At 37.5% G+C, this 27795-nt stretch overlaps 2 protein-coding genes and 1 pseudogene across 3 annotated transcripts; 1 reads left to right on the top strand and 2 right to left on the bottom strand.

Moving 5' to 3' along the window:
* Positions 1-2097: 2097 nt before the first annotated feature.
* LOC107693496 (zona pellucida sperm-binding protein 3-like) lies at positions 2098-3845 on the bottom strand (annotated as a pseudogene).
* A 1179-nt stretch (positions 3846-5024) lies between these two features.
* LOC107693495 (ATP-dependent RNA helicase DDX42-like) lies at positions 5025-12058 on the bottom strand. The gene is made up of 18 exons (XM_016492899.1): positions 11935-12058; positions 11320-11536; positions 10807-10963; positions 10653-10714; positions 10449-10485; positions 9752-9904; positions 9226-9330; positions 8982-9101; positions 8718-8894; positions 8397-8525; positions 8195-8294; positions 7716-7763; positions 7500-7597; positions 7138-7414; positions 6775-7001; positions 6568-6678; positions 6234-6338; positions 5025-5600 (listed from the first exon to the last, which is right to left on the bottom strand). The coding sequence occupies exons 2-18, from the start codon at positions 11532-11534 to the stop codon at positions 5034-5036; spliced, it is 2688 nt and encodes an 895-aa protein (XP_016348385.1). The 5' UTR covers positions 11535-11536; positions 11935-12058; the 3' UTR covers positions 5025-5033.
* A 1253-nt stretch (positions 12059-13311) lies between these two features.
* Positions 13312-27375, top strand: LOC107693497 (STE20-related kinase adapter protein alpha-like). Of its 2 annotated transcripts, XM_016492900.1 has the most exons (13): positions 13312-13416; positions 13815-13887; positions 13975-14032; positions 16650-16678; positions 23060-23162; positions 23261-23382; positions 23810-23918; positions 24025-24148; positions 24303-24474; positions 24914-25018; positions 25115-25368; positions 25702-25744; positions 26380-27375. In XM_016492900.1, the coding sequence occupies exons 2-13, from the start codon at positions 13876-13878 to the stop codon at positions 26533-26535; spliced, it is 1287 nt and encodes a 428-aa protein (XP_016348386.1). In that variant the 5' UTR covers positions 13312-13416; positions 13815-13875; the 3' UTR covers positions 26536-27375. The 2 variants fall into 2 exon arrangements, with proteins under 2 accessions (XP_016348386.1, XP_016348387.1); XM_016492901.1 differs by lacking the exons at positions 13312-13416; positions 16650-16678 and having other exon boundaries at positions 13866-13887.
* Positions 27376-27795: the final 420 nt, after the last annotated feature.

Consider the following 27795-nt stretch of genomic DNA (forward strand, 5'->3'; position numbering starts at 1 on the left):
GTGTACACTGATTGGCCAGCTATCCAGTGCGTTGTGATTGGCCGAATACCTCAAGCGTGTGACAGAAATGTTATTCCCCTTACTATACTGTGATGCCGTGGCCGGAGCGACAATTCAAAAACATTAAAACCCATTATAAAGGAGGCATTTGTTGCATCCAGTGGGGACATAATTACAGATTATAATGACTTATACTGTCTTTTTACGCATTGCGTTGCATCGCGCCGCGTAAACATAAAACCATGACTGCATTTGTGATCAGAGAAATGACAAACAAGTGCTACTCTAGTCTACACTGCTCAAAACTCGCGTTTGAATCAGCTCTAGGCATGACGAAGCAGATATCGTCGTCTTTTGGAAGGCCAAACAAAGTAGTTTCGCTTTCACAACGAAACACACAGTGCCTTCATGACATGGCGGCAGCAACAATACTACAGCGAGAATAAAAGTTACGCCTTCATTCTTTGCGTGAACATTTGGGCGGCGTTATGCAAATCTTCCCACATCGTGATGTAGACATGTGGGGGCGTGTTAGAACGAGCCGTTTTAGGTAGGCGTGGTTGACTCTTAACTTTTATAAAGAATATCTCTTTGGATTTGAGACTTAAGTCTTTGCAACTTTACAGATCATCTTTATGCACCAAGAGCTTGTAACACTTCAAAGAGAAAGGAAAAATTGAAATCGCATCATATGACCCCTTTAATAATTGACTAAAGTAATAGTTCTGTCAGGACCACTATCGTCAAAATGATAGATACTTAGCATAAAGTTTGGTTTGGCAGTATGGTTCTGTTCTGGGCAAAAAACTCCCTGCCCAATGCCCATCCATGCAGCCTGTCATGAATGAGCAGGGAGAGCAGCAATAATAACCCCCCTAGGATTAACAGAACAGAACAAGGCAGATATCATTAATGTACTTAATATTTAAGTGTAACACTTTATTCAAGATAAAGGAGTCCGATTAGCAAGGAATATCAGAAAGCCAAGTCCTGACTGTGGCGAAAGGAGGAGCTGGGGATGGAGGAGGGTAATTTGCTCCTGAGCAAGCTGAAAAGCTGCTGAGTAATACTGAATAGAGCTTATATAGGAATGCCGCAATAGGTGTCGTATCAGGTAGATGTGATCAGCTGATGCAAGCTTGACTCACATGACCTGCCAGAACTAACGCTAAATTTCTTTAAAAAAAAAATTCCTGTGAAATGAATTAGGTAAGTTCTGTAAAAGTAGCAATACCATTTTAATCTTCCATGCTGGAAAATAACTAAATAAAAATTGGACCCCTCTCAAAACACAATAGAAAACGTAATGGATATAATGGGAATTGTATTGGTTTTAATGTAAACTGTTGTCTACTGGTATTTGATGGATTCTATTGGTGGGGATGTAATCTGGCAGATAGAACCATAATTCCTATTGGAATAATGCCTTAAACACACTGGTGAGCGTGATTTGACCAAGTACAACATGTTCTTGCATCAACATCCTTGTTGATCCTGGAACATCATACCAATCAGAATTGAAAGAACTTCAGGAAATGTCAGTTTTAGATTTACAAACAGGATTAGGTGCTTCTACACCCTTGTTAATCAGCCATCACTTCCCTCAGATTTTAGGAATAAATTATGGGTAGGGTTAGGTTTAGGGGTAGGGATTGGGTTAAGTCTGTATCTTTGGACAGTAACATTGATCCAGGATCAACAAGAGACGTTGATCCAGGAACATTTCTTACTTGTCAAAATCACGGTAACCAAAACACTATTTAAAAAAAAAAAAAAAAAGTAATAGTTTATGGAAACTATAAGAATTTCTGATGGTTTCTATTGTTTTCAGCAGGGTAACGATACCCATACTGCACACCATTGACAATAAGTCAATCAAATCGCTCAAAATGGGCAACATTGAGCCCATTTTGAAGGTTGAAAATGTAATCTGACCCTTAGTCAGCTTTATACATTTGTCCCCCAAATTGCTAGGTTACAAGAATTGTGGGTAGGTTACAGGGAGTTTGTAGTTCATACTGGAGAGCAGCAAAGCCAGAGAATGAGACAAACAGTTGTAGACTCAAAAGATCACAAAACCAATCAAGACTTTTTTTTTTTAATTTACAGAAGTCACATGGCATTTCCAGTTATTTTCAGCCATAGCCATATTCCGTAACCTTAATGGGTCCAACAGATGCTCCATCCCACCGCAGATCTGAGAAACAAACAAGCAGTGAGAAAAGCAGTGCATGGAGAGAGAAAAGAAAGAATAAAAATCCAGACCTTTAAGAATCTGATCACTTCTGGTACTACAGGTGGCGTCACAGCAGCCACACACCTGTGAGAATCATCTGCGGACACCCACCTGACAAGACAAACCCTCAAGTTAAGGCAATCCCCAAAGTTAGCTGGTCACATACCAATCCACTGTCTGCTTGATGGAACCTGAATGCCTCCAGCTGAAACTGCAGCTTATCACCTCCAGTTCGGGGTATGAAGCGAGACCTGGAGCCTGTGAGCTTGGCATCAACCAAGCACCTGGGAAAGGAAACCAGTTAGACCTCTTGCAGTACTTGCAGAGAGTAGGATTCATGAGGTGCACCACTTACCCATTGTTCTCAATAAAGGAGTATCTGGGAACAGACGCAACATCAGGGACTGTTGTAGCCACACAGCGGTCCACAAATACACGGATGGGAACATGGCTGTATGACTGAACAGATGCCTCAGTTTATGATATCACCCAGGAAGTACTGGTTAGAAGGTCTCTCGAATCAGTCATCTGCAAAGATGCCTTTTAGCACAAGTACTGGCGTGTTATGAAACAGTTTGTTATACCAACCAGTCATGAGCCTGAGGGAGAAAACAAAGATCTCCTCTGCAACTTCAGAAGTGGCATATGGGATCCAAGTGGGCATTAAGGCATCGCTACTCACATTATTCTTTCTGCAGAGGAGTTAGACAGACAATCATTATATGGACTTTAGTACATCCAGTAACCTTGAATCCTGCCCTCACCTTGAATAGTGACACTCCATACCAACCACCGCACTACTGCTCCTAACAATAGGAACACCATATGAAACCTCTTGTGGGGTGTACACAAGTTTGAACATAGACAAGCTCATCTTCAGTCACCTAAAGGGAGTAGAAGCATGTTGGTTACAGAAACCGGTCAGAACCATAAATGGTTAAGAGGGAAGGGAAAAAAAAAAAAAAAAACCCCACACACACACACCTCACCGTTAGTGTACAACCACATCCATGCAGTTCCGACTCAAAGATGAGCACTTGAGCAGAAGGGTCTTCTCCAGCTGCAGTACAGCCTCCCAGTGTAAAAGCAGATGACCTCAGTGGCTTCCCATTCCCAAAGAAGTCTTGCATCACCGCCACATATACTGAGTTTTCAGCACACCAAGCCACAACGCTGTTGGCAGGAACAGGATAGCGCAAATCAAAAAGGAACATCTGGCTGCTGTGGTTCTTCTGGTAGGCTTGGAAAATTCCATGTCAGTTTTTGCACTGGACCCATCAGCAGCTCTTTTGACTGAACACCCAAAAGATCTTGAGAAGGCTTTCCAAATTCATTCCTGGCTGGTGTCTGGACAGGAAACGGACCAGGAAATCTTTGGGGTGCAAATACAAGATTACTAGGGTCAGTTCTGTGGAATTGGAGGCGTCCTCGAGTCAGTCTGCTGATCTTGCGACAGCACCCTAGGCATAAAATTGTTCGGGATCCAATTACTATTTCTTTTGGCTCTCCAAAGTGCTTCAGAGAATCCCAGTGCCAAAAGAAACACCAATCCAAATCCAACTTGCCAGAATCCCATTGTTGATAAGCTTGTTTCAATGATACATTAGGGCGCTACCATCCATATTTATAGTTGAAAATCAGCATGGCTCCACCTCTGCCATGACAAGCATCATTTTTCTCTGGACCTGCCTATTTACTCAATCAATATGTCACAGGTGAAAGTCATTGATTGCTTATTACGCTGGAAAAAATGACGCCTCATATTAGGATATGTTGATTGCTTATTTTAAATATCCAAATGACACCAATTCTCTGAAACACAATCTCTAAGCCTTTTTGTGTCCTCCTATTTTTTTTATTAATTCATAAACATGACCACAGACAGAATCATACACTACAGTATCCAAAATAATAAAGATTATGTTTCTACAGTCAGGTTTAGATTGTTACACAGAACGTGCCTCACATCAGCGCATCAATCTTTACAAGAGACGTGAATGGAGCAAACGCAAGATCATAACAGTACATAGATTGTATTGTAGATTCACTGATATGTTTTCTCCCCATTCCAATTGTGTTATGACTAGGTTGATCAGTGTGTGTGGATTTACGGTAGACTTTATTCTTTCAACTTGAACTATACTAGGCCTATATACTGGGCAGCACAGAAATACAATCTGAACAGATGACTAAAAAACATATAAATTCAAAATATGAACATAGGTATGAGCAAAAGATAAGCTCATTAATGGACATTAAGAACTAAAAAAAAAATGGTGGTATTTGAAACATGACAGCACACATTAAAACACTGGAAAAACTTAAAGAAAATATTTAGTTCACAAATAGTTCGTGAAGCAGCACTGTAATGAAGTATTCAACTATTAATAAAGAGATTCTGATTATATATATATATATATATATATATATATTTATTTATTTATTTTTCTGTTACACAGCCAGATTCAACATTTCTCATTCTATTAGTTTCTTCTGAAAGAAACAACTTGTGTGCCACTGAACAGGCACATGTACTTTAACACAACACTTAGGCTCAAGGTGCATTTGACTCATCTTACCAATTCACAGTTATAAATGGCTGAAACAGCCTGTATTGGATGCATTTATTTCCGGTAAATTACAAGGATGATGGGGTAACTGAGTCTCCTATAGGCACCTTTAAATACAGCTTCATCTCACATATAGACAAAAAGACAAGCAGACAGGTAGACACTGAACTCTGGGTCAGCTGTGTGTTCTGATCTAAGAACAGTTGACTGCTTCTATCCTGTACACTTTAATTGTCCCATCTGCTTTTCTTACGTTTGGGGGGATCAGGAACTGCAAAGCTGTCTTTATGAGTCCCTGACCTCTCACCCCCATCTCTTTCTGACTGTCCCTCTCTGTCCCTATGGCTCCCGTCACCGTTTCGGTTGTCACTATGACGTTCTCTGTCACTATGGCGGTCCCTTTCCCCATAGCGATCACGGTCTCCCCCACTATGCCTGTCACCATGACGATAATGACTCTCTCGATCTCGATAACGACCCCTGTCTTCAGCATTCCTATCGCTACGGGACCCCTCTTTTGAAGAAGAGCTAGAGTAAGAGTCTGAAACTGAGCTCAGGGAGCCTGCACTGCTGAAGCCACTCATTTTGGTGCCTGAGCTGAGGGCAGGGGGCGGTGGCATGGAGGAGGAGGACGATGGCGAGTAGGACAGGTGGATTCTGTCAGGCCCCTCAGGTGCTCCTGAAGGCAAAGAACTTAAACTTCCTGCACTGGTCCACCCGGAGGAGCTGCTGGACTTTGTGGTGAGTTTGGGAGGAACACCAGATGCTGCCACAAAGTGGTTTTTATACTGAGCCTGAAGGAAAGCAAGAGCAATGTTAAACAAAATCCATAAATTGGTACATACATCTATATATATCTTTACTGAAGAACTTAAAGCGTTAGTTCATCCAAAAATGAAAATTAGGCTGTGTTTTACTCACCCCCGATGCATCCTAGGTGTATATGACTTTCTTCTTTCAGACGAATCCAGTCGGAGTTATATTAAAAATTGTCTTTGATCTTTCAAGCTCTATCGTTGTACTCAGCGGGTGTTGCAGTGCTTCGGTTCAAAAGACCTGAAATAAAAAGGGGGGTGAACAAAGGCCTCCTGTAGCGAATCGATGCGTTTTTGTAAGAAAAATATCCATATTCAAAACGTAATAATCACTTGAATCTAGCTTGCGCTCACTGTTGTAAACGGAAGCAGTACCGGGGGATGACGTATGAGGTCAGCTTTGCGCATGCTCCGCTCAGAAGTGATGCACGCGGAGAGATCGAAACAAAACAACGGTCACTAATTAGAAGTACAAAAGTAAAAAACAGCCTAATTTTCATTTTCGGGTGAACTAACCCTTTAAGAGAGGGAGGCAAAGGAAACATCAGTGAAAGATGTGGGTAAGACAAAATAAAAATAAAAAAAACTAGGTGGATTTTTTTTTTTTTATACCTGAAATGCTTGCTTCAGGGCAGACATACGGTCTCCCATGGCTCCAGTGGAGGGTTTGTAGGCTTCATAGTTACCAAGAGCAGCACCACCACTACTACTGCGCTCCTGTTTGAATAAATGTAATCTATAATAATAATAATAATCATCATAATAATAATAATAATAATAAAAGCATTAGCAATGAATCAGCTGTGGTTTCTCTCAGTAATTACAAAAAAATAGTTGGCGATAAAATAAAAGGGGGGGGGAAACAGAACAGAAAATGTAACTGTAATAAACTTTATAATAAATTGTTTTAAATCAATCAAGCAAGCAAGCGTAATGCCAAACTAACAGTGGATTCAGATCCAAGGCCTGGTCTCTCTCTGTAACCCAGGCCTCCACCTCCAATATTTAGCTTCTTCCCTTTCCCTCCCTTAAAGCGGGATTTCCTGAACCAGGGATTCTAGAAAAAAAAAATGTAAATGAAGAGTTGATTAAAATATCTGCGAAACATGTTGTACTATGAAAGGTGTATATTGTATTCAGGTCGTTGTTTTACCTGCATTGCCAGGTCCATCAGATCCTTTGAAACACTCTGATTGGCTCCCTCTAAATTTCGAACCAGGTCACCAGCAAATGAAGTGTCTTTAGTGGTGAGCAGAGTGTAAGCTAAACCCTTCTCTCCTGCACGACCTGTTCTACCAATTCGATGTGTATGTGTGTCAATGTCTCGTGCTACATCGTAGTTCACAACTGTACGGATAGATGGAATATCCAACCCACGAGCTGAGAAGTGCAAGAGAAATTTTAATTAATACAAAAAAGGATATATTTACAATAAAGGTAACAAGTAGTGACAAATACAAAATGTTAATTTATTCTGAACAGATGCAACTAGATAGACAAAATAAGCCCTACTAACCAGCAACATCAGTAGCTACTAATACGGGCAGATTCTTCTTCTTAAAGTCAGCAATGACTTTGTTCCTCTCGCTCTGATCCATGTCTCCATGCAGCAGCCCTAGGCTATAACCCTCCTGATTGAGATTTGTTGCCAGCTCCTCGCAGTTAGTCTTTTTAGTGACAAAGACCAGCACAGAGCCAGCTGAGGTGAACTCAACCAGCCTACGTGTCAGCCAACCCCACTTTTCCTGCCCAGACTGCAGCACCTCCACTATCTGAGTGACATCTTCATTAGCCTGTGAGGAGGAGAAAATAGGTTTAAATAGACTTTCAAATACATTATGCATTTTCAAATACTTGTATAAGAAATTATGTAGGCACCTCTCCTATATCTCCCTGAACAACACGAATGGGGTCGACCAAAATATCTCGTGCCAGCTTTTCAATTTTCTTCCGAAATGTTGCACTGAATAACAGAGCTGTGAGAGATCAGAGGTTATGAAGAGCTTAATACAATAAATGCACTAGACTGGATTAAAGCTGGAATGCAGAAATGCTTTAAAGCAGCACATTAATATAAATATGTGACAGACTTACTCTGTCGATCAGGTCTGACATGGCTTGCAATGGATCTCACTTGGTATTCTGGATAAAACAGTTCAAGTTTAAATGACAAGTGCATCACAATCTTAAAGGAATGGTTAAAAAAAACAAACAAATTTTTTACCCACCCTCATATATTGTTGCAAACAAATTTAATTTAGGCTTGAACTCCCCCGAAAAAAAACACTGATATGGATTACTTTTACCATGTCTTTATGACCTTTTTTTTATGTCAAAGTTTTGGTGGAATTAACTTTCAAAGGAGGAACAGATATCTCTCAGGTTTCATTAAATATATCATTTCTGTTTTTAAGATGAACTAAAGTCTTGTGGGTTTGACACTAATTATTTAATTCAATGCTTTGGTGATGAAACATCAGTTGGGAAATGCACTGACTGAGCTTGTAATAGGACAAAACAAAAGCACACAAATGAATGGGATAAAACTAAAAAAAGTGACATTTCACACGTACCAAAGCCCATATCGAACATGCGATCAGCTTCATCAAATACCAGGTAGGTCACTCGCTGCAGTGATGTAGCCTTCTTCTTCACATGATCGATCAGGCGACCCTACGTGAGAACAGCCTTTAAAAGAACAACCAAGGACCATCCTCACAAGTAAACAGAAACAGGTCAAACTGGGTTATGTATCAAAAGATAGGATGTTCTTACTGGGGTGCAGACAACAATTTCGGCTCCTTCCTGTAATGCTTTGGCTTGTTCCCACATGCTGCCGCCTCCATATACTGCCACCGAGCGGAGGCCATATACCTTTCCGAAACGCTTGCATTCAGAATGGATCTGAACCACACAGATAAGCATTGTAAAGTGATTAAAGCCCAAAACACACTTCAAAAACTTGATTCATGACCAAGACTACATAAGAAAATCATTTAATCCTTTTGCCCAGCAATTATTTTTAATCTCCTTCCACTGATTCATCTTTTACACCTATCCCTAACATAAAAGAGCCCTCCTTTCTTTCTCTCTGACCTGTTGACAGAGCTCTCTGGTGGGGCAGACGATCACAGCAATGGGTCCCTCTCCCTGCTCCAGCTCCTTCTGGTCCATGATGTGCACCAGCATTGGCCAAATGAAAGCTGCAGTCTTTCCACTGCCAGTTTTGGCAATACCAATCATGTCTCTGCCACTCAAAGCTATCGGAACACCCTAGTGAAACAACACACATTTCTGTAGAAAAACAAGCCAATACCTAAACAAAGAAATATACATTTGTGGGAGGGTTTGGCAGCTCACCTGACACTGGATGGGTGTGGGTTGAGTGTACTCGGATTTACGGATCTGGTGCATGAGCTGCTCGTCAAATCCAAAGTGGGCAAAACTGGTGGCTGGTTTAGGAGGCACTGCACCTGAAACCTGTTAATTTAGAATATGGGTTTATGTGGGTTGAAAGAAAGAAAGAAAGAAAGAAAGAAAGAAAGAAAGAAAGAAAGAAAGAGAATGACCATTTGTGTATGCACTTGTATGTGCTTCCACTGACCTTCAGGTTGAGTTTCATTCTCAGTTCCACCACTCCAGCCTCAGTCAGACTGCTGAGTTCCTCATGCTCAATATAGAAGTTCTTCTCAAAGGGAGGATAGTCAACCTACAGACAAAAGAGTTAAAAACATAGTATTCAAGATTTGTACTTGCTTACATATTCTTTTGTTTTAATGTATATACAAGTTCTTCTTGATATCAGCAATCAAGTAAAGATGAAAGGGTTGTCAGAATTTTCTTTCTTTTGGCGACTGCATTTAAGTTTCAAAATTGTAAAAAGTTGTGTTAATTTGTGAACATTTGTGAAGATTATCTTAATGCACAAAATGTGTAAGAATCGTATTTTTAATGGTCACAGAGCTTATTTTTTGCAATGATCCAAAAGACGATGAAAAAAATCCTATTAGCTTTTTATTATGCAAACTTCTGGGCTGGCCTACAAAATTATGCCGTCCCTGCAACACTCTATTTAAGGGTGTTAATGCATCAATCACTGTAGGGAGATATAGTAACTGTCTCAACAGTACCTCTGAGTGGTCTATGGGGGGCAGTGGCATGATGATCTTTTTAATAGTAGGAGCAATGGGGTTCCCATCGCTGTCATAGTCCACTTCTTCCTCATCTTCCTCTTGGGTCAGCCCAGCTGTTGGGTTTTCCGCCATATAACGAAAATATGCTTCCTGCAAAGAACACAAAACATGCTTTAGATCAAGACAAAGAGCAGCTGGCCTTTACTGCTGAATATCTAAATGCTGCCCTGAACAGCATCAAAATTAACTAGTCTAATAAAATATGGCATGTTAAATAAATTACCCAGTATAACTAATTATTAAACAGTAAGTTCTGAAACCAACAATTCACTGAGCACTGAGGTGGTTAAAATTCATATTAATTGATCACTGCTATTTTAACACACAGCACTGACTCAAATCTCATGTTTCAGTCAAAAAATAATCACTCTACCTGTTAACATTTAAAGACAATAGATAATAACTGAGAACCACTGAACTGGTTGAGAAAACAAGTCTGAAGATTGCATATAAAACCTTAAAAACAAGCGACAGATACCTACTCCATCACCAAAAGTACATTTGAATGGCTCAGTCTATAAACTGACGTAGATTTATAAAGAATATAACAAAGAAAAATAGAAAGAGGAGTGGGGCACAGTCATTGCTGTGGCAAAGATACGATGGCGGTAGTAACGTCAAGAGGGTCACTCACTTGGTCATCCTCCTCTTCGATGTCATCCCGTATACCCCTGGAAGAAACAAGCGGAGAAAAAAAAAACTTCCCTGCGACTCGCTCAATCACCCAAAGAAACCCATATTCTACCCATAAACCCCCTTCTATTCCCATCCTCTCTGCTATTAATATTATTTGGATGAACGGTCTTAGAAAAATTCTGCGATAATAGCAGAATCTTACTTGGTTAAATTTTTGTCTTTTTCCTTTTCCTCAAGTTTCTTCATGTCCTTTGCTGCTTGGTCCTGAAGGAAGACAAAAACAAGAATTAAAGCAAAAGAGCAGCAATGTCCACTGCCGGTTCTCAAAGAGATCAGTTTGGGAGCTCAGCTCTCACCTCCACCTCAGCCATAAAAGCATCAAGAGGGTCATCCTCACTGTCGGAACCTCCTCCTTCTCCTCCAGACTGGAACTGCTTTCTTGTGGGGGAGTTCTCGGCGGGAATATATGGCAGATCTGTACTGCTAGACTCCTCTTCGTCATCCTCAAAATAACTATGGAAAAAATAAATTTCAAGCATTAATTGCAAAAGCCTCTTTCATGCACCTAAAATTCATTTACTTAACCTTAAAAGAGATATTAGTTATAATGATATAACTATATCTTCTTAGGCACCTTTTACTTTCATTGTCTGAACAAAAGCAATAAAAGTGAATGAAAGTGACTGAAACACATCTACTTGTGTTCCACATAAAAAAGGAAGTCAAATAGGTTTGGAACAACATGAGGGTGAGTAAATAATGTGATATGTTCTTTTTAGATTGAACTGGTTTTTTAGTTTTCATTTGGGGGTGAACGGTCCCATTAGTAATGTATTTGTTTTAGAAGAGGCCACATTTTAAGTACTTACGCATTCTCCTCATCGAAATTGGCTCGTTTTGTTCCTATTTTGTAAAAAGACGAAAGCTGCTGATTCTTGCCATATCCACCTGATGGTCCTGAAGCTCCAAATGCAGAATGGGCCTTCTGGGGAAGACGAGGTTCCTCTTTATTCCCACTGGCAAGAGAGAATCCCCCGAATCCAAAGCCTCGCTTGCCACTCGGGCCTCCCTTGTTCCAGTTCATTGCTGTTGGGGTGCAAAACACAGCATAAGATTAGGGGTTCAAAACTGTTAGTTAAATGCTAGTTAAATACGGCCTGCATAACATGTATATCCTCATCAGGCTACTGAAGCATAACAATAACAAAGTCTCATTGCTCGCGCACTGCTACTAATTATTACTCAGCAGCTTTGCTGTTTTTGCCATAGCTCATTCATTTTCAAGGGTTCGCCTTTTAGAAATTTCTCTTAATATCTCAATATTTTCTGGCCAAACAGCAAGAAGGAGACACCATCTCGTAATGCTGCGCTGATGGCCGTGGAGAGGCCTTGAGCGATGTGTATACGGATTATGCTTCGATTATTTTCACATTGGCATGCACCAAAAAGTAACACATGGATTTGTTTACATTCTGTTCATTTACCTGTTTCTTATAAGACGAAAAGAGCGATCTTCTAACGTGGGTGGACACCTTATTTATCCACAACGTTTTTACCACTTCAGACTGTCTCACACTTCTCGGAGATTGTGTTTTGCGTCATTTACAATGGACTCGTTTTGTGTTTGGTAAAATTTGCGCGACGCTTTTGGTGAAGAACGTGGAATGCAATGTTGCCAGATCCCCATCTTTTCTCAGTGTAACAACAACAACAATAATAATAAATCTTATTTCACTATATGATACTCTCAGAATAATGTATGATACAAAGATACTGTCATGTTTTGTTTTAGTTTTAAATATTATGGTAATATTGCAAAATATTAGGGTAGAGTGGGGGAAAGTGTCCCCCTGAAGGACTGTGTAATTTTTTTCTGTGAACAAAAGTTAATTGTGTCCAGAATAGTTATAATAGTTTTAGTGACAATGACATAAATTATAAACAAAGTATGACAAATTTACAGAGTTTTTATGTTAGTAAATTTTTAACAAAAATAAAATTTGGTTCCACAGGTGGGGTAAAATGTCCCCAGTCTGACAAAGCAATATGCTTTATACATTTACAGCAAAATCAGAGTATCGGCAGTTTTCACTTAAAATTAAAAATAATATAATCAATTATGAATTACAAAATTATAATAGCCTAATTGAAAAATATTTTTAGCTGATGCTAACTGGATAGCTAATTAGCTACCTAATGCTAACTTGAGGTAAAAAAAATGTAATATAAAGTCCAAATATTTTTTATTCAACTAACTAGTTAGAATACATTTGATGGAAAAACAAAGGATTTGATGTTCAGAACAGAGTAACTTACAAAAATAGTTACAACAACAAAAATTTATATTTTACTTCTACTTTTTCTGTTTATCAAGTGATTATTTTGGGGAAAACAGTGGGGGGCGTTTTTCCCCTCTCTACCCTACATACATCAATGTATATTCCTTAAATCCCCTCCTCTGCTTATTATACTAAGAAATAATAGAAACATTTATCAGAAGTCAGGAACTTTAATTGATCTGCATAAAAAAACATACAAAAGCCATTGATAAAAAAAAAAAAAGCTTAATTGCAAAATAAATAAATACAATTTTAAAAAGCATTTTCAGCACATATAAATGCCTCTTTATTGTGACCATGGCAGTGGGTGAGATATTTAACATTCTGACTGCAACCTGCCAACAGCTCGTGTTTAACAGAGATAATAAAAGAGATAAGGCAACACAGAACGCAGCCTATTTTATTCGCTCACGAGTTTAGACCAATGGGGAGACACGCATCCAACCTTTGGTCCAATAGGAACAAGAAGACGCAGAGTCGTCAACGGCACTCGTCCAATCACGAAACGTTCCTTAACACGGGCCCAGCCCACTGCGAGGAGAAGAGACGTTACATCCTGCAGTTCTGATGGTAGCTGAAAATTTGAAGATATAGAAAATTAAGACCAACACAATTTATCAGTAGAGGGTGAGTTCAACGATTATATTGTATTACTTACACAAGCACACTGGACCTCCGTGCTCTGTTCATCATAAGTGAGAGATAATTCTATAGCTGCAAGGCTAACTGAAAGATACAGAGCTGTAAGCTGGCATGCCACATTTGTTTGTACATCAATAACTCTTCTTATTAAAAATAGCTGAGTTGTATTAGTAAATACACATCTTTCATGCTGCACACTAACTGAGCAAACCCAAAGTGTTGTATTTTATCTACAAACGTATGCAGTAATAAAGACATACATCTCTTGAATTCGAGCTCTGTTCTCTGGTACTGGCATATAAGAATTCAGAAAGTATCAGAGCAGAAGAGAATAAATTGTTTTCTATTTCAAATTTTCTGAATCTTAATTTTTTTCCTTGTAGATTTTTACTCTTTATGTGTTTGTGAAAGTATTGCTACCTGTCATCACCATCTCCAGGATCCATGTCTTTTTTGGTAAGTGAACTTGATTGAGTTAAATGACTTGGTTGTCAAAGTGATTTGCGTGTGCATTAAATCGCCACTACTTCTCACTTTTCTCAGCGTTGGGTGTCAGAGAAACTCAGTGTGGAAAGCCTGAGGGATCTGGAGTTATTTGGAGGTGAGTACAGTAGTCCAGCATCTCATGTCGCTGTGCTTCTTGTGGCTCTTTCAGCAAACCCCACCCGCCTGAGCTTTATTCTCCATTAGCTGGGGTGAATGTGAAGGGGAGTTCTACTAGAACCTCAAACATTTAGTTCCTGTAACACACTCATATTTAAAGATGTTTCTGCAACACTCAGTAGAACAATTGGCCCATCTTGAACTCGTCAAATAGAGTAGTACACATTTTTGGACACAAATCCCCCTCATAGTCAGCTATGCAGGCCCATAGCAAAAGAGGAGCTCTACATATGCGGATTACCCATGATCACAGCCAGTCAGTACCATTGCAAAAGCAAAAATGCAGCATTTGGTTCGCTATTTGTTTTGCGTGTGCTTTATTAAAGATGTTGTGAATTTAATATGTTCAGTCTTTTGAGTTTTTGTTGTAAATGTGTTATGCAGTGAGGGGAGACAATGCTCTTTAATAAAAGTGCAGCGTTTGCGTCATGGTGACTACTGATGGCGGTCACAGCAGAGTCTGTGTGTCCTTGTGTCTGTGAGGCTTTTTAATCTCTTCCTGTGGTGATGTATCTGTGTGTAAGGCTGGCTGTGATGTAGTGTTATTGCTAGGTGTTGATGGATTGCTTCTGTGGTGCAACTGACAGCTGAGTCACTGCAAGAGGTGGACTGATCTGTATGGGAGGTCTAACACTGCTGAAGCTGTATGAAATCTCTACAGAGGAATACCACATGCACTTGCAGATTGTGAGCTTTTACTTAAACTAGTTTACAGAGAAATCCAGATATTAAAATCATTTGATAGCTTTTTAGTTTTTGATGCCTGTTCTTTTGGATAGTATTTGGCATCCATCTGTAATAATGCTTTTTTAACCATGTTTTCTCCCAGTTAGTTGTAATACATAACAATTTAATATACACTATTGTTCAAAAGCTTGGGGTCAGTAAGATTTTATTTTTTATTTTTTAAGAAAGGAATTAGCACTTATATTCAGCAAGGATGCATTCAGTTTATAAAAAGTTAGAGTACATCTAGTATCTGTTTCAAATAAATGCCGTTCTTTTGAACTTTCTATTCATCAAAATCCTAAAAAAGTATCAAGGTTTCCACAAACATACTAAAGCAGCACAACTGTTTTCATTAAGCACCAAATATTATAAGCATATTATTAAAAGGATTTCTGAAGGCCCTGACGACTGGAGTAATGATGCTGAAAATTCAGCCTGGCCATCACAGGAAAAAATTTATTAAAATTAAAAATAATTAATTAAAAAAAATACTAAAGCAGCACAACTGTTTTCATTAAGCACCAAATATTATAAGCATATTATTAAAAGGATTTCTGAAGGATCATTTGACCCTGACGACTGGAGTAATGATGCTGAAAATTCAGCCTTGCCATCACAGGAAAAAATTAATTTTAAATTGTATTCAAATAGAAAAACAGCTATTTTAAAGTGTAATAATATTTCACAATATTACTGTTTTTACTGTATTTTTGATCAAATAAACACAACCTTGATGAGTATAAGAGACTTCATTCAAAAACTTAAAAAAAAAAAAAAACATACTGACCTCAAATCTTTGAAACCTATTAAAAATCATCTTTGTAGTGGTACAAACAATCATGTAAACTGCAGTCGTGCAAACTGTCATGTAAATATGGAAAACATAATTTCAGACTTGTGTCATGTATAATTATCCAGTTTCCGTGCTCTTGCTGACATGAGTCTTGTTCAGGAGTGTTATTATAATGCCATGTAGCTTTGGAATATATTATAATATATATATTTTAAAAAGTCTATAGCCAGTGCCATGATAGTCTGAATGCTACATATTAACTAATATCAATAGGTTATTAATATTTCCTGTCACTAAGATGGTGTATAGTCCATTAAGGGATTGTTTTAGATGTTGCTTTTTGTATATCTGCTTTGACTGATTTTGCTGTGGTCCATAATCGCTGCTCCATGTTTGCTTTTGGCTGTTATGTGTTCCATGGCAATGCGTCAATAAAAAGGGTTGATAACCAAGCTTATGTTCAATAAAAAAAGTTAAAATAACTATGATATAAAATAAGTAATTATTAAAAAAAAAAAAAATTGCTGATGGTTTGTCATTTTGTTGTCGAATTAAATGCTCAAGTAATATAAATAGAATTTCTGCTTGCTTACATGATTTTTATCATTTAGTATATGTAGTATGCTATGATATAGATTAGATTATGCATGGTATAAATTTTGACTAGACAATTAAAAACATTTGACGGATACTTATATTTATGTTAGAGTTTTTCTTGCATTATGTTTCATTGTTTTTTTTAGAGAACAGGAGAAATATTTAATAAATTGGTAACTATGATATATATATATATATATATATATATATATATATATGTATTTTTATTGTATACAAAGTATCTATTTGAATTGTATTTAAAATGAAAAAAAAAGGATTAATCTGCATGGAGGATGTATAAAGTATTGCTTGGAAGGATGCTGGCTCTCAGAACACTAAATGAGGTGTTTCTTGAATTTGTGAGAACCACTTTAAAAGCAGATTGTTTGTTTGTATGTGTGTCTTTTGCGTCATTTACACGGTTTCTCCACACCAGAGCAAACTCAGGCAAGCCCACTAAGGAAAGTAAGTGTGGAATATCTTCCAGCTTTTCCATCTGCCTGTTGGTGTGGGTGTGTGATAGTTGTGAGTGTATGAGCATATGAGATGGTGTGTGCTTGTGCAAGTTTGCAAATGTAAGGTTAATGCTGTGCGTGTGTGTGTGTGTGTGTGTGCTCTCAGATGAATACATCCCCCTGTGCTCCTGTGTTTGCCTGCATGCACTCGTCGTGCTGCTGTGACACTCACACCTCCACACTCGCTCAGACTGAGGCTCCAGAAGAGGGAAATGCTCGTATTTAAGTTGGGAAAGAAAAATGAGGTTTCCCAGTAATGTAATACTTCTATCATAATTAAGAGCCTGAATTAAACATTCATGTTAAAGAACAGGTACAGTTGGGGAAATATTTATTTGATCCCCTGCTGATTTTGTAAGTTTGCCCACTTACAAAGAAATTAAGGGTCTGTAATTTTTACGGTAGGTTTATTTTAACGTATAGAGACAGAATACCAACCAAAAAATCCAGAAAAAACACATTATATAAATGTTAGAAATTGATTTGCATTTCAGTGAGTGAAATAAGTATTTGATCCCCAAGCAAAACATGACTTAGTACTTGGTGCAGAAACCCTTGTTGGCAAGCACAGAGGTAAGATGTTTTTTGTAGTTGGTCACCTGGTTTGCACACATCTCAGGAGAGATTTTGGTCCACTCCTCTTTACAGATCCTCTCTAAATCCTTAAGGTTTCTTGGCTGTCGTTTGGCAACTCGAAGTTTCAGCTCCCTCCACAGATTTTCTATAGGATTGAGGTCTGGAGACTGGCTAGGCCACTCCATGACCTTAATGTGCTTCTTCTTGAGCCACTCCTTTGTTGCCTTGGCGGTATGTTTCGGGTCATTGTCATGCTGGAAGACCCATCCATAACCCATCTTCAGTGTTCTGGCTGAGGTTCTCCCAAGCCTTCTCTGAATCATTTAGATGTTCATTGGCAAACTTTAAATGGGCCTGTACATGTGCCTTCTTGAGCAGGGGGACCTTGTGGGCACAGCAGGATTTCAGTCCATTGCGGCGTAGTGTGTTACCAAAGTTTTGCTTGGTGACTGTGGTCCCAACTGCCTTAAGATCATTAACAAGCTCGGTAGGGGATCAAATACTTATTTCACTCACTGAAATGCAAATCAATCTCTAACCTTTATATAATGTGTTTTTTCTGGATTTTTTAGTTGATATTCTGTCTCTATCCATTAAAATAAACCTACCATAAAAATGACAGACCCTTCATTTCTTTGTAAGTGGGCAAACTTACAAAATCAGCAGGGGATCAAATAAATATTTCCCCCACTGTACAATAGATATGAGGGCTAGTTCACCCAAAAATTCACTATAAGATTTGGCCATTATGGTTCCAAAGTGTGGCATCAGACTATTTTCGTAATTTTTACGTGTCTTTGTGATTTGCAAGCATAAGTGCATTTAGACACAATTTTAATGATATATAAATTATTTAATAATATTTTTAAATTTCAGTTAAAACAATTTTAATAGTCTGATTAACTTGCAAAAAACGGACTTGGTAAATGCAAAAGAGTTGGTAAATGCATAAATGATATTTCCATTCAAAACTGTTCATTTCCATTATTTCCATTCAACTGTTCATTTGCGTTGTAACTCAGAACTGTTCATGGGAATGGGTTTTTATATATTAGAAAATGTTTTAGTAAAATATGTTTATTTAATGCATATGAATTAGGGCTGCACGATTAATCGAATGCGATTGTCATGCGTATCTTGTCAGTAAAGCCGGTTCTGTGATTAGTAGTAAATCTCCATCACGTGCTTTCAGATGGAGCAGCATTTACTACACAGAGCCGTAGATCACTGACAAGCTACGCAAACAGCTTTCATAATCGCAGACGATTTAATCGCGTGATTATGAAATCGAAGAAATCGTTCTGCGATTATGAAAGCTGTTTGCGTAGCTTGTCAGTGAACTACGGCTCTGTGTAGTAAATGCTGCTCCATCTGAAAGCACGTGAAAATAACACATTTAATAACATGTTTTTACTCCAAACTCACTTCATAACGTCAGTCGAGTGTTTGAATTAAATAAATCCTTCTGTGAGATGATGTGGCTTCTTACACAGAATAAGGCACGCAACATATTTCATAGTATTCTAAGCAGTGATAAAGGCTATGTCGATTAGCATTGCATTATTATATACTTTATTATAATATAAATTATAATAAGACGAACTCCGATAAACCATATATTGTCATAGTCATGTGATTATTAGTCACCTTGAATTAATGGATGCAGTTAAATCTTCTGTTTATTCAGCAAAGGCTAGAGGGATTTCCTGGGTTTCTTCTGCAAGGCGTATTTGGAGTTTCCGCACGAGAGCGCCCTCTGGCCTTCGGATGGAGATCACAGAACCGTGCTTCACTTAAAGATATGCATGACAATCGCATCTTCTGCCTAATCGCGATTTATCGCCTTTGCGACTTAATTTCGATTAATCGTGCAGCCCTAATGTGAATGAAAATGAGGAAATATCCTTCTTCCTTGTGTTCATTTATTGAAAAACTATGGAAATCGTAAGGGACACAACAATACAGTTAGCCCACGGTTCAATACATACCTGTTTTTTTAACCATGGTTTTCGGTTCGGTTTGGTTTCACTTGGCAGAATTTTTTTGCGATTTGTGATTTAAAATGTGCTTTTTTTTTTTTTTTTTACTAAATATATATATAATAAACACCAGGTTTGTTGTGCGTGTTTGTGGGGCTGTACAATTTGGCCCAAAATTTTGTGCTTGTATATTAATATGACTAATCATAATTATTAAGATTATTATTATTATTATTGCTAAATAAAAATATTAAACAAAGTAATAAATATTACTATTGTTATAACACTAAAAAAAGAGTAAGACTCCTGTTAAGAAAAATATGGATTATCATGTGTCTACTTCAAATTTCTTTTGAGAGAAGTATTATTTTTTGCGATTTTTACCCAAAATAGGATGGATTGGCCATCACTGAGCGCTGTAAACACATATAATGTCTGTTTAATTCATACTGGAAGCCGGAGGGTGACTTCGTGCAGAAACTCCACATATGCATCACAGAAGTAATAGAAAATACAGAAATCCCTAATATGGACAAAGACATCCATCTATTGCTGTAGCTGAATAAAAAGAAGACAGAAACTTTTTGAATGATGAAACATGAAGACAATAAACACTGGACTGTGACAATATATAGTTTATCTGTGTTCTTCAAGCCATCTCAGGTATTTTCATAATAATTAAGTATATTTATAATCCGTTGCTAATCAACATAGCCTTTTTTACAGTATAGAATATATTTTCTTGTCTTATTCTGTGATAAGAAGCCACATCAGATCACAAAAAAAAGAGAAGTTTTTATTTTATACACTTGACTAATGTTGTGGAGTAAAAACATGTTATATTGTTCTCTTTTTTTGGACAACAGGTTTAGAAATGCTTCTCATTACAAGTCTTTACAAGGGAAGATTTTTGGCATGTGTTACTTTTTCAAATGCACGTTATAAGCGGAAATTATTTATTTATTGCACAAAACCACAATTCACAAGCCCGTGTTGAACTGTGGACGTCGTACCAAATGGTTTGATATTATATTGAGATTTGTGGCATCCCTAGAAAGCATACCTTTTAAACTAGATTCACATTTCACAGTGTATTTTACTTTTTGCATTAAATGTTTGAATAGAAATCTTTTGTAACATTATAAATATCCTTACTGTCACTTTTGGTAAATGTAATTTGCTGTTGCTGAACAAAAGTATAATTTTCTTTAAAAAATAAATCAATCAATCAAAATTAAAAGTTTCAGCAATCATGTGGTAGCCTAAAGGATAACACCGTTTGCATTCTTGGGTGAGCTGTCCCTCTAAGGACATAAGTTAATGGAACGCTTCTTTATTTAATGATGATTAGCCAGTCTGATTCAACAGATAATTAAGAACGTAAAGGGCTAGTCTGTGATTTGTGTATTGGTGTTTACTGTTAATGCCCTCTCTCCTCAAAGACAGACACTTGGTCTGCAGAGTGAATCAGTGAGACTAATTTTGCATTACCCCTCATTGATGAAATTGCTTCATAAGAGTTGTCACAAAGAACGAACCAACACCAGGAATAATGGTGATGTTGTCATTGGTCGCCTAAGCATGTGAAGTGGGATGATGCTCATTGTGTTAATGCAACACATGGAGTCATCCTGTCAGAGTCTGGGCTTGCCGCACTGTTCACTGAAGTAGTCCTGCAAACACTTCAAAGGGCATAACATGATTTGTTTTATGAATTGCCATAGACCTGCATGATCTCCACTGACGGATACTCTCATCGTATGTGTGAGGATTTAAAATTCTTATTGTAAGTTCTATGGCAGAGCGAATGGAAACTTTAATGTTAGTAAAAAAAGAGTATTTGATCTTTATGGGATCATGCACATCTATAACTAAATGCGACAGTGAATTGTAGTTTATTTGATGCTTATAACATGCTTTTGCAAATACGCAGAGTTTTGTGAAGCCATTCATGCTGCAGTTTTCAACTTCTCTGTCTCGTACTGAGTCTCAGAACAGTTGGACTGAATCTTTAATCAGCCATAATCTGCCGTTCCTCACTACTTGATCTGTATGATTCTCTGAAGAGCTTTGCAATGGCTGGGATTTATCAGTGTATGCGCAATAAAAAACCCTTCCCCTCTTCAAAACCAGGTTGGTTTGTGCTGTTATCACAACAGTGGCATCAGTGTCTGTGATTGTATATGTGTGTAATCTTGAAATGTTTCCTAATTCACTCAAACTGGCATTGATGGTCATAGTATATTTGGTTGATATGCCAAAATACTATGATGCATTTGAAGGAAAGCTAACATGCACTTAAAATTTTTGCTACGCAAACACTGCTTGAATAGTGACACCAGTCCTGTTAGAAACGCTAAAAGTTGATGCTTTATCACATTCAAATGACAAATCAAGCATTTATGTTTCCCTATATTATTTTCCAAACTCCCTACAATATCTTTGAATGTACAGTGAGTCAAAAAAGTATTTGGACACTTAAATTGTGCTTAAAATGTCTTTGAATTAGAAACAAAATATCAAACAAAGTAGCATCTGCAAACAAATAAAGCTAAAAAAAAAAAACTCTTATCTTGCTGTGACTTTCAAACAAATGGTCCTAAGGTAATTGTATTGAATCTACAAAATTCACACAGACACACCAGCAGAGGAACCGCAGATGTACACTACAGTTTTAAAGTTTAACAAGTCTCTTTATGTTCACCAAGGCATTTATTTGATCAAAAGAGTAAAAACAGTAATATTGTGAAAATGTATTAGTTTAAAATAACTTCTATATTTGAATATATTTTGAAATTGATGGCAAAGCTGAATTTTCTGCATCATTACTCCAGTCTTAAGTGTCACATGATCCATCAGAAATAATTCTAATATGCTGATTTGCTGCTCAAGAAACATTTCCTATTATTATAAAAAATGTATTTTTGGAAATATTCTTTTCAGGAATTTTTCAGAATAAAATAAGAACAACATTTATTTGGAAAATAAATCTTTTGTAAAATTATAAATGTCTTTATTGTCACTCTCAATAAATGTAATGTGTCCTCACTAAATAAAAGTATTAATTTTTCTATTAATTTTCTTTCTTTTTTATTTTATTTTAATCTTAACGGCCCTTATGGACGGAATTATAGTTCATCCACCATAGATCAGGCAGTTAATCACATTCCACCAATGTTTGACCACCAGAAAACTGTCAAAGTATGTTTTGTCTTCATTGTGAATAGTCTTATCAATTGATTTACAGTATCTTTTAAAAACTAACAAGCTTCTTTTCATGAAATGTTTTGCTTGGAAATGTAAATAAGCACATTTCTTTAAGATGACATTTGATTTGATATTTGGTAATTTAATGTAATGACATTTAATACATTTCAAATTATTGTTACTATGTAATTATGATTTCACACATGTGTGAATTAAGTGTTGAAATAGTTTTGAAAAGTGTTGAAATACTTTGCTCACTGTATGACTGAGTACCCACAAACCACTTTCACAAATGCACCTCCATTAAAATCACAGGGTTCACTACCTAATAATTTAAGTATGTTAAAAGGTGTTGATTGTGTTGAATAGGCAGTCGAAATGTTCTGGGACCTGAGGTGTGTCTCAATCTGCTCCCTAGTGTCTTAAGTATTTGGTAGATTACAGCCTGAGTTTAAGTTCACAATATTCTCTCTGACATCAAGAAGTTGATCGAGACACAGCAGTGGTCAGTTTGCACTTTGTCGGCGTGTTTCCACATTTGACTAATGACTGTGTTTTTTTTGGCTCAGGCCCATGAGGACAGTCAAGAGTCTCTGAGCCCTCTCCCACACAGAGACACCATGGGAAGCTTTCTTCCAGACAACAGCGCCTATGAGCTGCGTACTGTCATAGGTGAGGCCAAGGCTGCACAGCACTAGAACACACATCTCTGCGAGGAGCGTCTGTGTTTCCTCCAGCTGATGAGTGTGTGTCTGTCTCTGCTTGTGTAGGTCGAGGTTTGGAGGACTTGATGACAGTGAATCTGGCCAGGTACAAACCCACAGGGGAGTATGTGGCCATCCAGCGCATTGACCTGGATTCCTGTACCAATGACATGGTCAATTACTTACAGGTCAGTAATTCAAAATATCAAATAATTATAATCAATATAACAGTTTGACACACAAGTGAAATTAATATTTAGTTTTATTCACAAACTTTACATCACCAATAACTGTTTCAAAATAAGCTGATTTTAACAACATAAGCCTTTCTTTTGGAAAAAATGGATAGATAGATAGATAGATAGATGGATAGATAGATAGATAGATAGATGGATGGATAGAGAGAGATTTAGATAGTTTTAGTATAGTTTTTATAGTTTGTTAAGAATAACAACACTGATTCAGTGTGAAAGTGTATTTCAATTTGTTTTGAGTAATTTAGTGTTTTTATTAGTTAACATTGGTGCAAAACAAATACTTAGCTAGTCAATTAGTCCTGCATATCGCTAGCATATATACATAAGAATTGCATCCACTTTCTCTGTTTTTCTAAAGGGAGAACTCCATGTGTCTAAGCTGTTCCACCACCCCTGTATCCTCCCATACAAGAGTGTCTTCATCGCTGAGAATGAACTGTGGGTGATCACACCCTTCATGGCCTACGGTTAGTGGAGACATTCTGTATCACCCATATCAAGTCCAAACTGCTCCTAGTACCAGTTGTAAATGTGTTTTGCTTACCGATCCTTTGTGTTTCTCTTCTCCATCAGGATCAGCACGAGACTTGATCAGTACACATTTTACTGACGGTTTGAGTGAGCAGACAATTGCCTACATCCTGCTGGGTGTGCTGAGAGCGCTGGAGTACATACATCAGATGGGCTACGTTCACCGGTGAGGAACACATATACACTCATGATTTGTTGTTATTATTAGTCAAACAGGTTAATAATTCAACAACCACACCAGACTGTCAGCCTGATGTCTTTAATGAAGGTGTTGCAAGAATATTGAAGTATTTTTTTATCATCTCAATTTGTGTCTATAGTAGTGTGAAGGCAAGCCACATCCTGATTTCAGCAGATGGACAGGTGTATCTGTCCGGTCTTCGGAGTATCTTCAGCCTGATCCGTCACGGTCAGAGAGCACGTGTTGTACACGATTTTCCCCAGTACAGTGTTAAAGTACTACCTTGGCTCAGTCCAGAGGTTCTGCAGCAAGTATGTTTGAAATATACCTCCGATCTCAAGTTTTTTTTTTTATAAAAATAAGAAATGTTTTTTTGAGAAGCAAATCAACATATTAGAATGATTTCTGAAGGATCATGTGACACTGAAGGCTGGAGTAATGGCTACTGAAATTCAGCTTTGCCATCACAGGAATAAATTACATTTTCAAATGCTACTGAAATTCAGCTTTGCCATCACAGGAATAAATTACATTTTAAAATATATTCCAATAGAATATGATTACTATTAAATTGTAATAATATTTCATAACATTTTTGCTAAAAATAAATGCAGCCTTCATAAGCATGAGACTTTTTTTTTTTTTTTTAAACATTCAGAAATCTTACTGACCCCAAACTTTTAAACAGTACTGTATACTGTCTATATATCACATTGGAAATTATATTATACATATATATGTATATTTTAGAATCTTCAGGGATATGACTTCCACTCAGACATTTACAGTTTGGGCATCACTGCATGTGAGCTAGCTAATGGACACGTGCCCTTCAAAGACATGCCTGCTACACAGGTGAGGCAAACACTTGCTTTTTTATCAATCTCTTTTTGCTTTCCCTCCTTTTTATCTTTCATGTAACTTGATAAACTGTCCCTTTGCCTGTATCAGATGTTGTTAGAGAAGTTGAACGGTACAGTCCCCTGCCTGCTGGACACCACCACCATCCCCCCTGAAGAACTGAGCATGAAACCGTCTCGCTCTGGGGCCGACTCTGGGATCTGCGAGGGCCCCGGCGCCGGTGGAGCTCGCCACACAAACGGAGAACCCTCATCCTCCTCCGGTGGAAACCCGTACAGCCGAACATTCAGTTCTCACTTTCATGCCTTCGTGGAACTTTGTCTACAGAGAGATCCTGAGAAAAGGTAAATAACACTCTACTCTTTGTGATTTATATCCATTTTTAAAGAAATAATTCCAAATTCTGTCATTTACTCACCATGGCATCGTTCCAAACCTATATGATTTTCATTGTTTTGTGGAACACAAAAAGAGAAAGTTTAGGAACGGACTGACCACTCGTTACTTTATAATGAAAGTGAATGGGGATCAAGGCTGCTGAGCTTCAAGCTATAAATAACTGTAGCATAAAAAGTTTCACAGAAGTAATGCATACTTTAATTCTTTGTTTGTTTTGAAAGTAACGTATACTTTTGTGATGTAATTGACTAAATGTATGTTGTTATGTCTTGCCACAGACCCTCTGCCAGCTCTCTGATAGGCCATTCCTTCTTCAAACAGGTGAGTCTTACCTTCTTCAGAGGAAATATCTGACATAGTGGCAAGAAAAAGTATGTGAAAGCGTTATTCATTAATTGGTCATAAAATGTCATCTGGTCTCCATCAAAAACACAAGTATAGACAAACAAAACATGCTTAAGCTAACAACACAACAGCACATCCCATTAAACATTAACAGTGCTGTGAAAAAAAGTAAGTGAACTTTACCTTGTAGTCAGTATCTGAATGATCAACAGTTTATTTTGGTGAGTTTCATGAGTTCCTTGTTTGATCTGAACAACATTCGTTGATCATCCAGGTAATGACAACAAGGTAAAGTTCACTTTTTCACATGTTTTTCACAGCACTGTGAATGTTTAATGGGATGTTATCAATAAAAACGCATATTGCGATATTGACAAAGTTATTGAACTAAACTGAGACACTAATAGTGACACTATTGTCTTCTGTAGAGTTGCTTTAAAGCTGAAATTGAATGTTTTGTAACTGATTAATTTTATAACATTAACTGTTATTTTCCCATTTATTAATGTGAAGCCGATTTGAAACAATCTGCATCGTATAAAGCGCTATATCAATAAATGCAACTTGACTCAATGTATTGTTGTGGTCTATATAACGTTTTAACATTGTAGATCAAGCGCAGACCATCTGAGGCTCTTCCTGAGCTTCTGCGTCCAGCTTCTCCAATCAGCAGCTTAGACTGCATGCAGCCTCAGGATTCGCCCACTGGACTGGCCAGTCTGGAGTCTGATCTCAGCCAGCTGGATGTGGATGACTGGGACTTTTGACATTAAACGGATGAGAAATGAAGAGATGATGGATTGGATGGAAAGGGTGATTTTGAGGGTGAAAATAAACTCTATGATTTTGTTGTTTTTGTTGTGTTTTAAGGGAGAAAAAGGGAAGGCTGGTGCTATGTGAATGTGAGCTTCAAAGATGTTACAAGAGACTCTGGAATGTTTCTTGTCTTTTGTGATTTGTGTATATCACTGAAACTACAAGCATAGACTATTAAACGAGAAATGAAAAACCAGCAGCCGTCATAGCCTTGCTAATGCATTCAGAAGCATGAACTGAAGCAAACTCTTACAGACTGGCCATGTGAAAATGGTGATCACTTGAGGCTAACAAAACCTGTTCTATGCGTTTCACCTGAACTAATGACACTGTGAATGTCTACCAGCTTACAGCAACACACAGGTTCACAGTTGAATTCCCATGTCTCCTAGCATATTTGTCCAATGAAGCAGAAAGAGCTGTCAGTAAAGTCAACCTAAGCGAAGCAGTATTCAAAATATGGATGGATTGTGGGGATTAAAACTATCACCGTCTCAGAGTTTCTTCCCCCGACACAAATGTTGACGCCACCAGAAATATGGTAGAGGACAAAATTTAGTTTTTGCCTGCTCTCTGGTGTAGTTATTACGTTTAAAATATTAGTTGCATTTCTGCTGAGATTCATTTCTGTTCTTGGCATGTGTTACAGCAGGAAGTACTTCAAAGGACCGTCTGTGTATTTTCAGCATATTTACCTCTTGGTGAAATGGAATAAATGTTGCAACAGCACAAATGTCAACCCTTGTTTGCTGTTTTTACCAATGTTGTTTGATACATTACACCCCATTTTGAAAAACAGCTTCTACAATAATGATTTCTCTATATAATATTCAGTTTATAATAGGGAATGCACTGATCAATTTTACAAATAAGCTGGTAATTATTTTTTATGTTATGGCCAACAACCAATCAATTTGCCGAAATTATATAAAAAAGGTCAAAATAAATCAATTTTAAATTCTAAGACTTTAGCCATCACATTATAATATACAGTATAAAAAAATATTTTTGAGATATGCTTAAGATTATATTTAACCATGTTTTTAAAGATCAACTTTACTTTTGCCATCATCTAACAATAATCACTTAACCTGAATGTAAAAATAGGGTAAATGAGCATGAACAATGAAATATCCATTATCAGCTGATGTGATAAACTACAAAGCATCTAAAGGCCTCTCCGAGATAATTATATTGATTACTATATTGAC

Source organism: Sinocyclocheilus anshuiensis, unplaced genomic scaffold, assembly GCF_001515605.1.
Source record: "Sinocyclocheilus anshuiensis isolate Anshui unplaced genomic scaffold, SAMN03320099.WGS_v1.1 scaffold1694, whole genome shotgun sequence".
Taxonomy (NCBI): domain Eukaryota; kingdom Metazoa; phylum Chordata; class Actinopteri; order Cypriniformes; family Cyprinidae; genus Sinocyclocheilus; species Sinocyclocheilus anshuiensis.

Bases quoted from the DNA above. Each gene is read 5' to 3' on its own strand.
- LOC107693495 (XM_016492899.1), bottom strand. From the start codon at position 11,534: ATGAACTGGAACAAGGGAGGCCCGAGTGGCAAGCGAGGCTTTGGATTC. The intron at 9,905-10,448 runs GTGAGTGACCCT...TGTTCTTTGCAG, and splicing joins TCGAAGAGGAGGATGACCAA to GAAGCATATTTTCGTTATAT. The intron at 7,415-7,499 runs GTGCCTACATAA...TCCTCCTCACAG, and splicing joins TTCAGGGAGATATAGGAGAG to GCTAATGAAGATGTCACTCA.
- LOC107693497 (XM_016492900.1), top strand. The intron at 23,383-23,809 runs GTCAGTAATTCA...GTTTTTCTAAAG, and splicing joins ACATGGTCAATTACTTACAG to GGAGAACTCCATGTGTCTAA. The intron at 24,475-24,913 runs GTATGTTTGAAA...TGTATATTTTAG, and splicing joins GTCCAGAGGTTCTGCAGCAA to AATCTTCAGGGATATGACTT.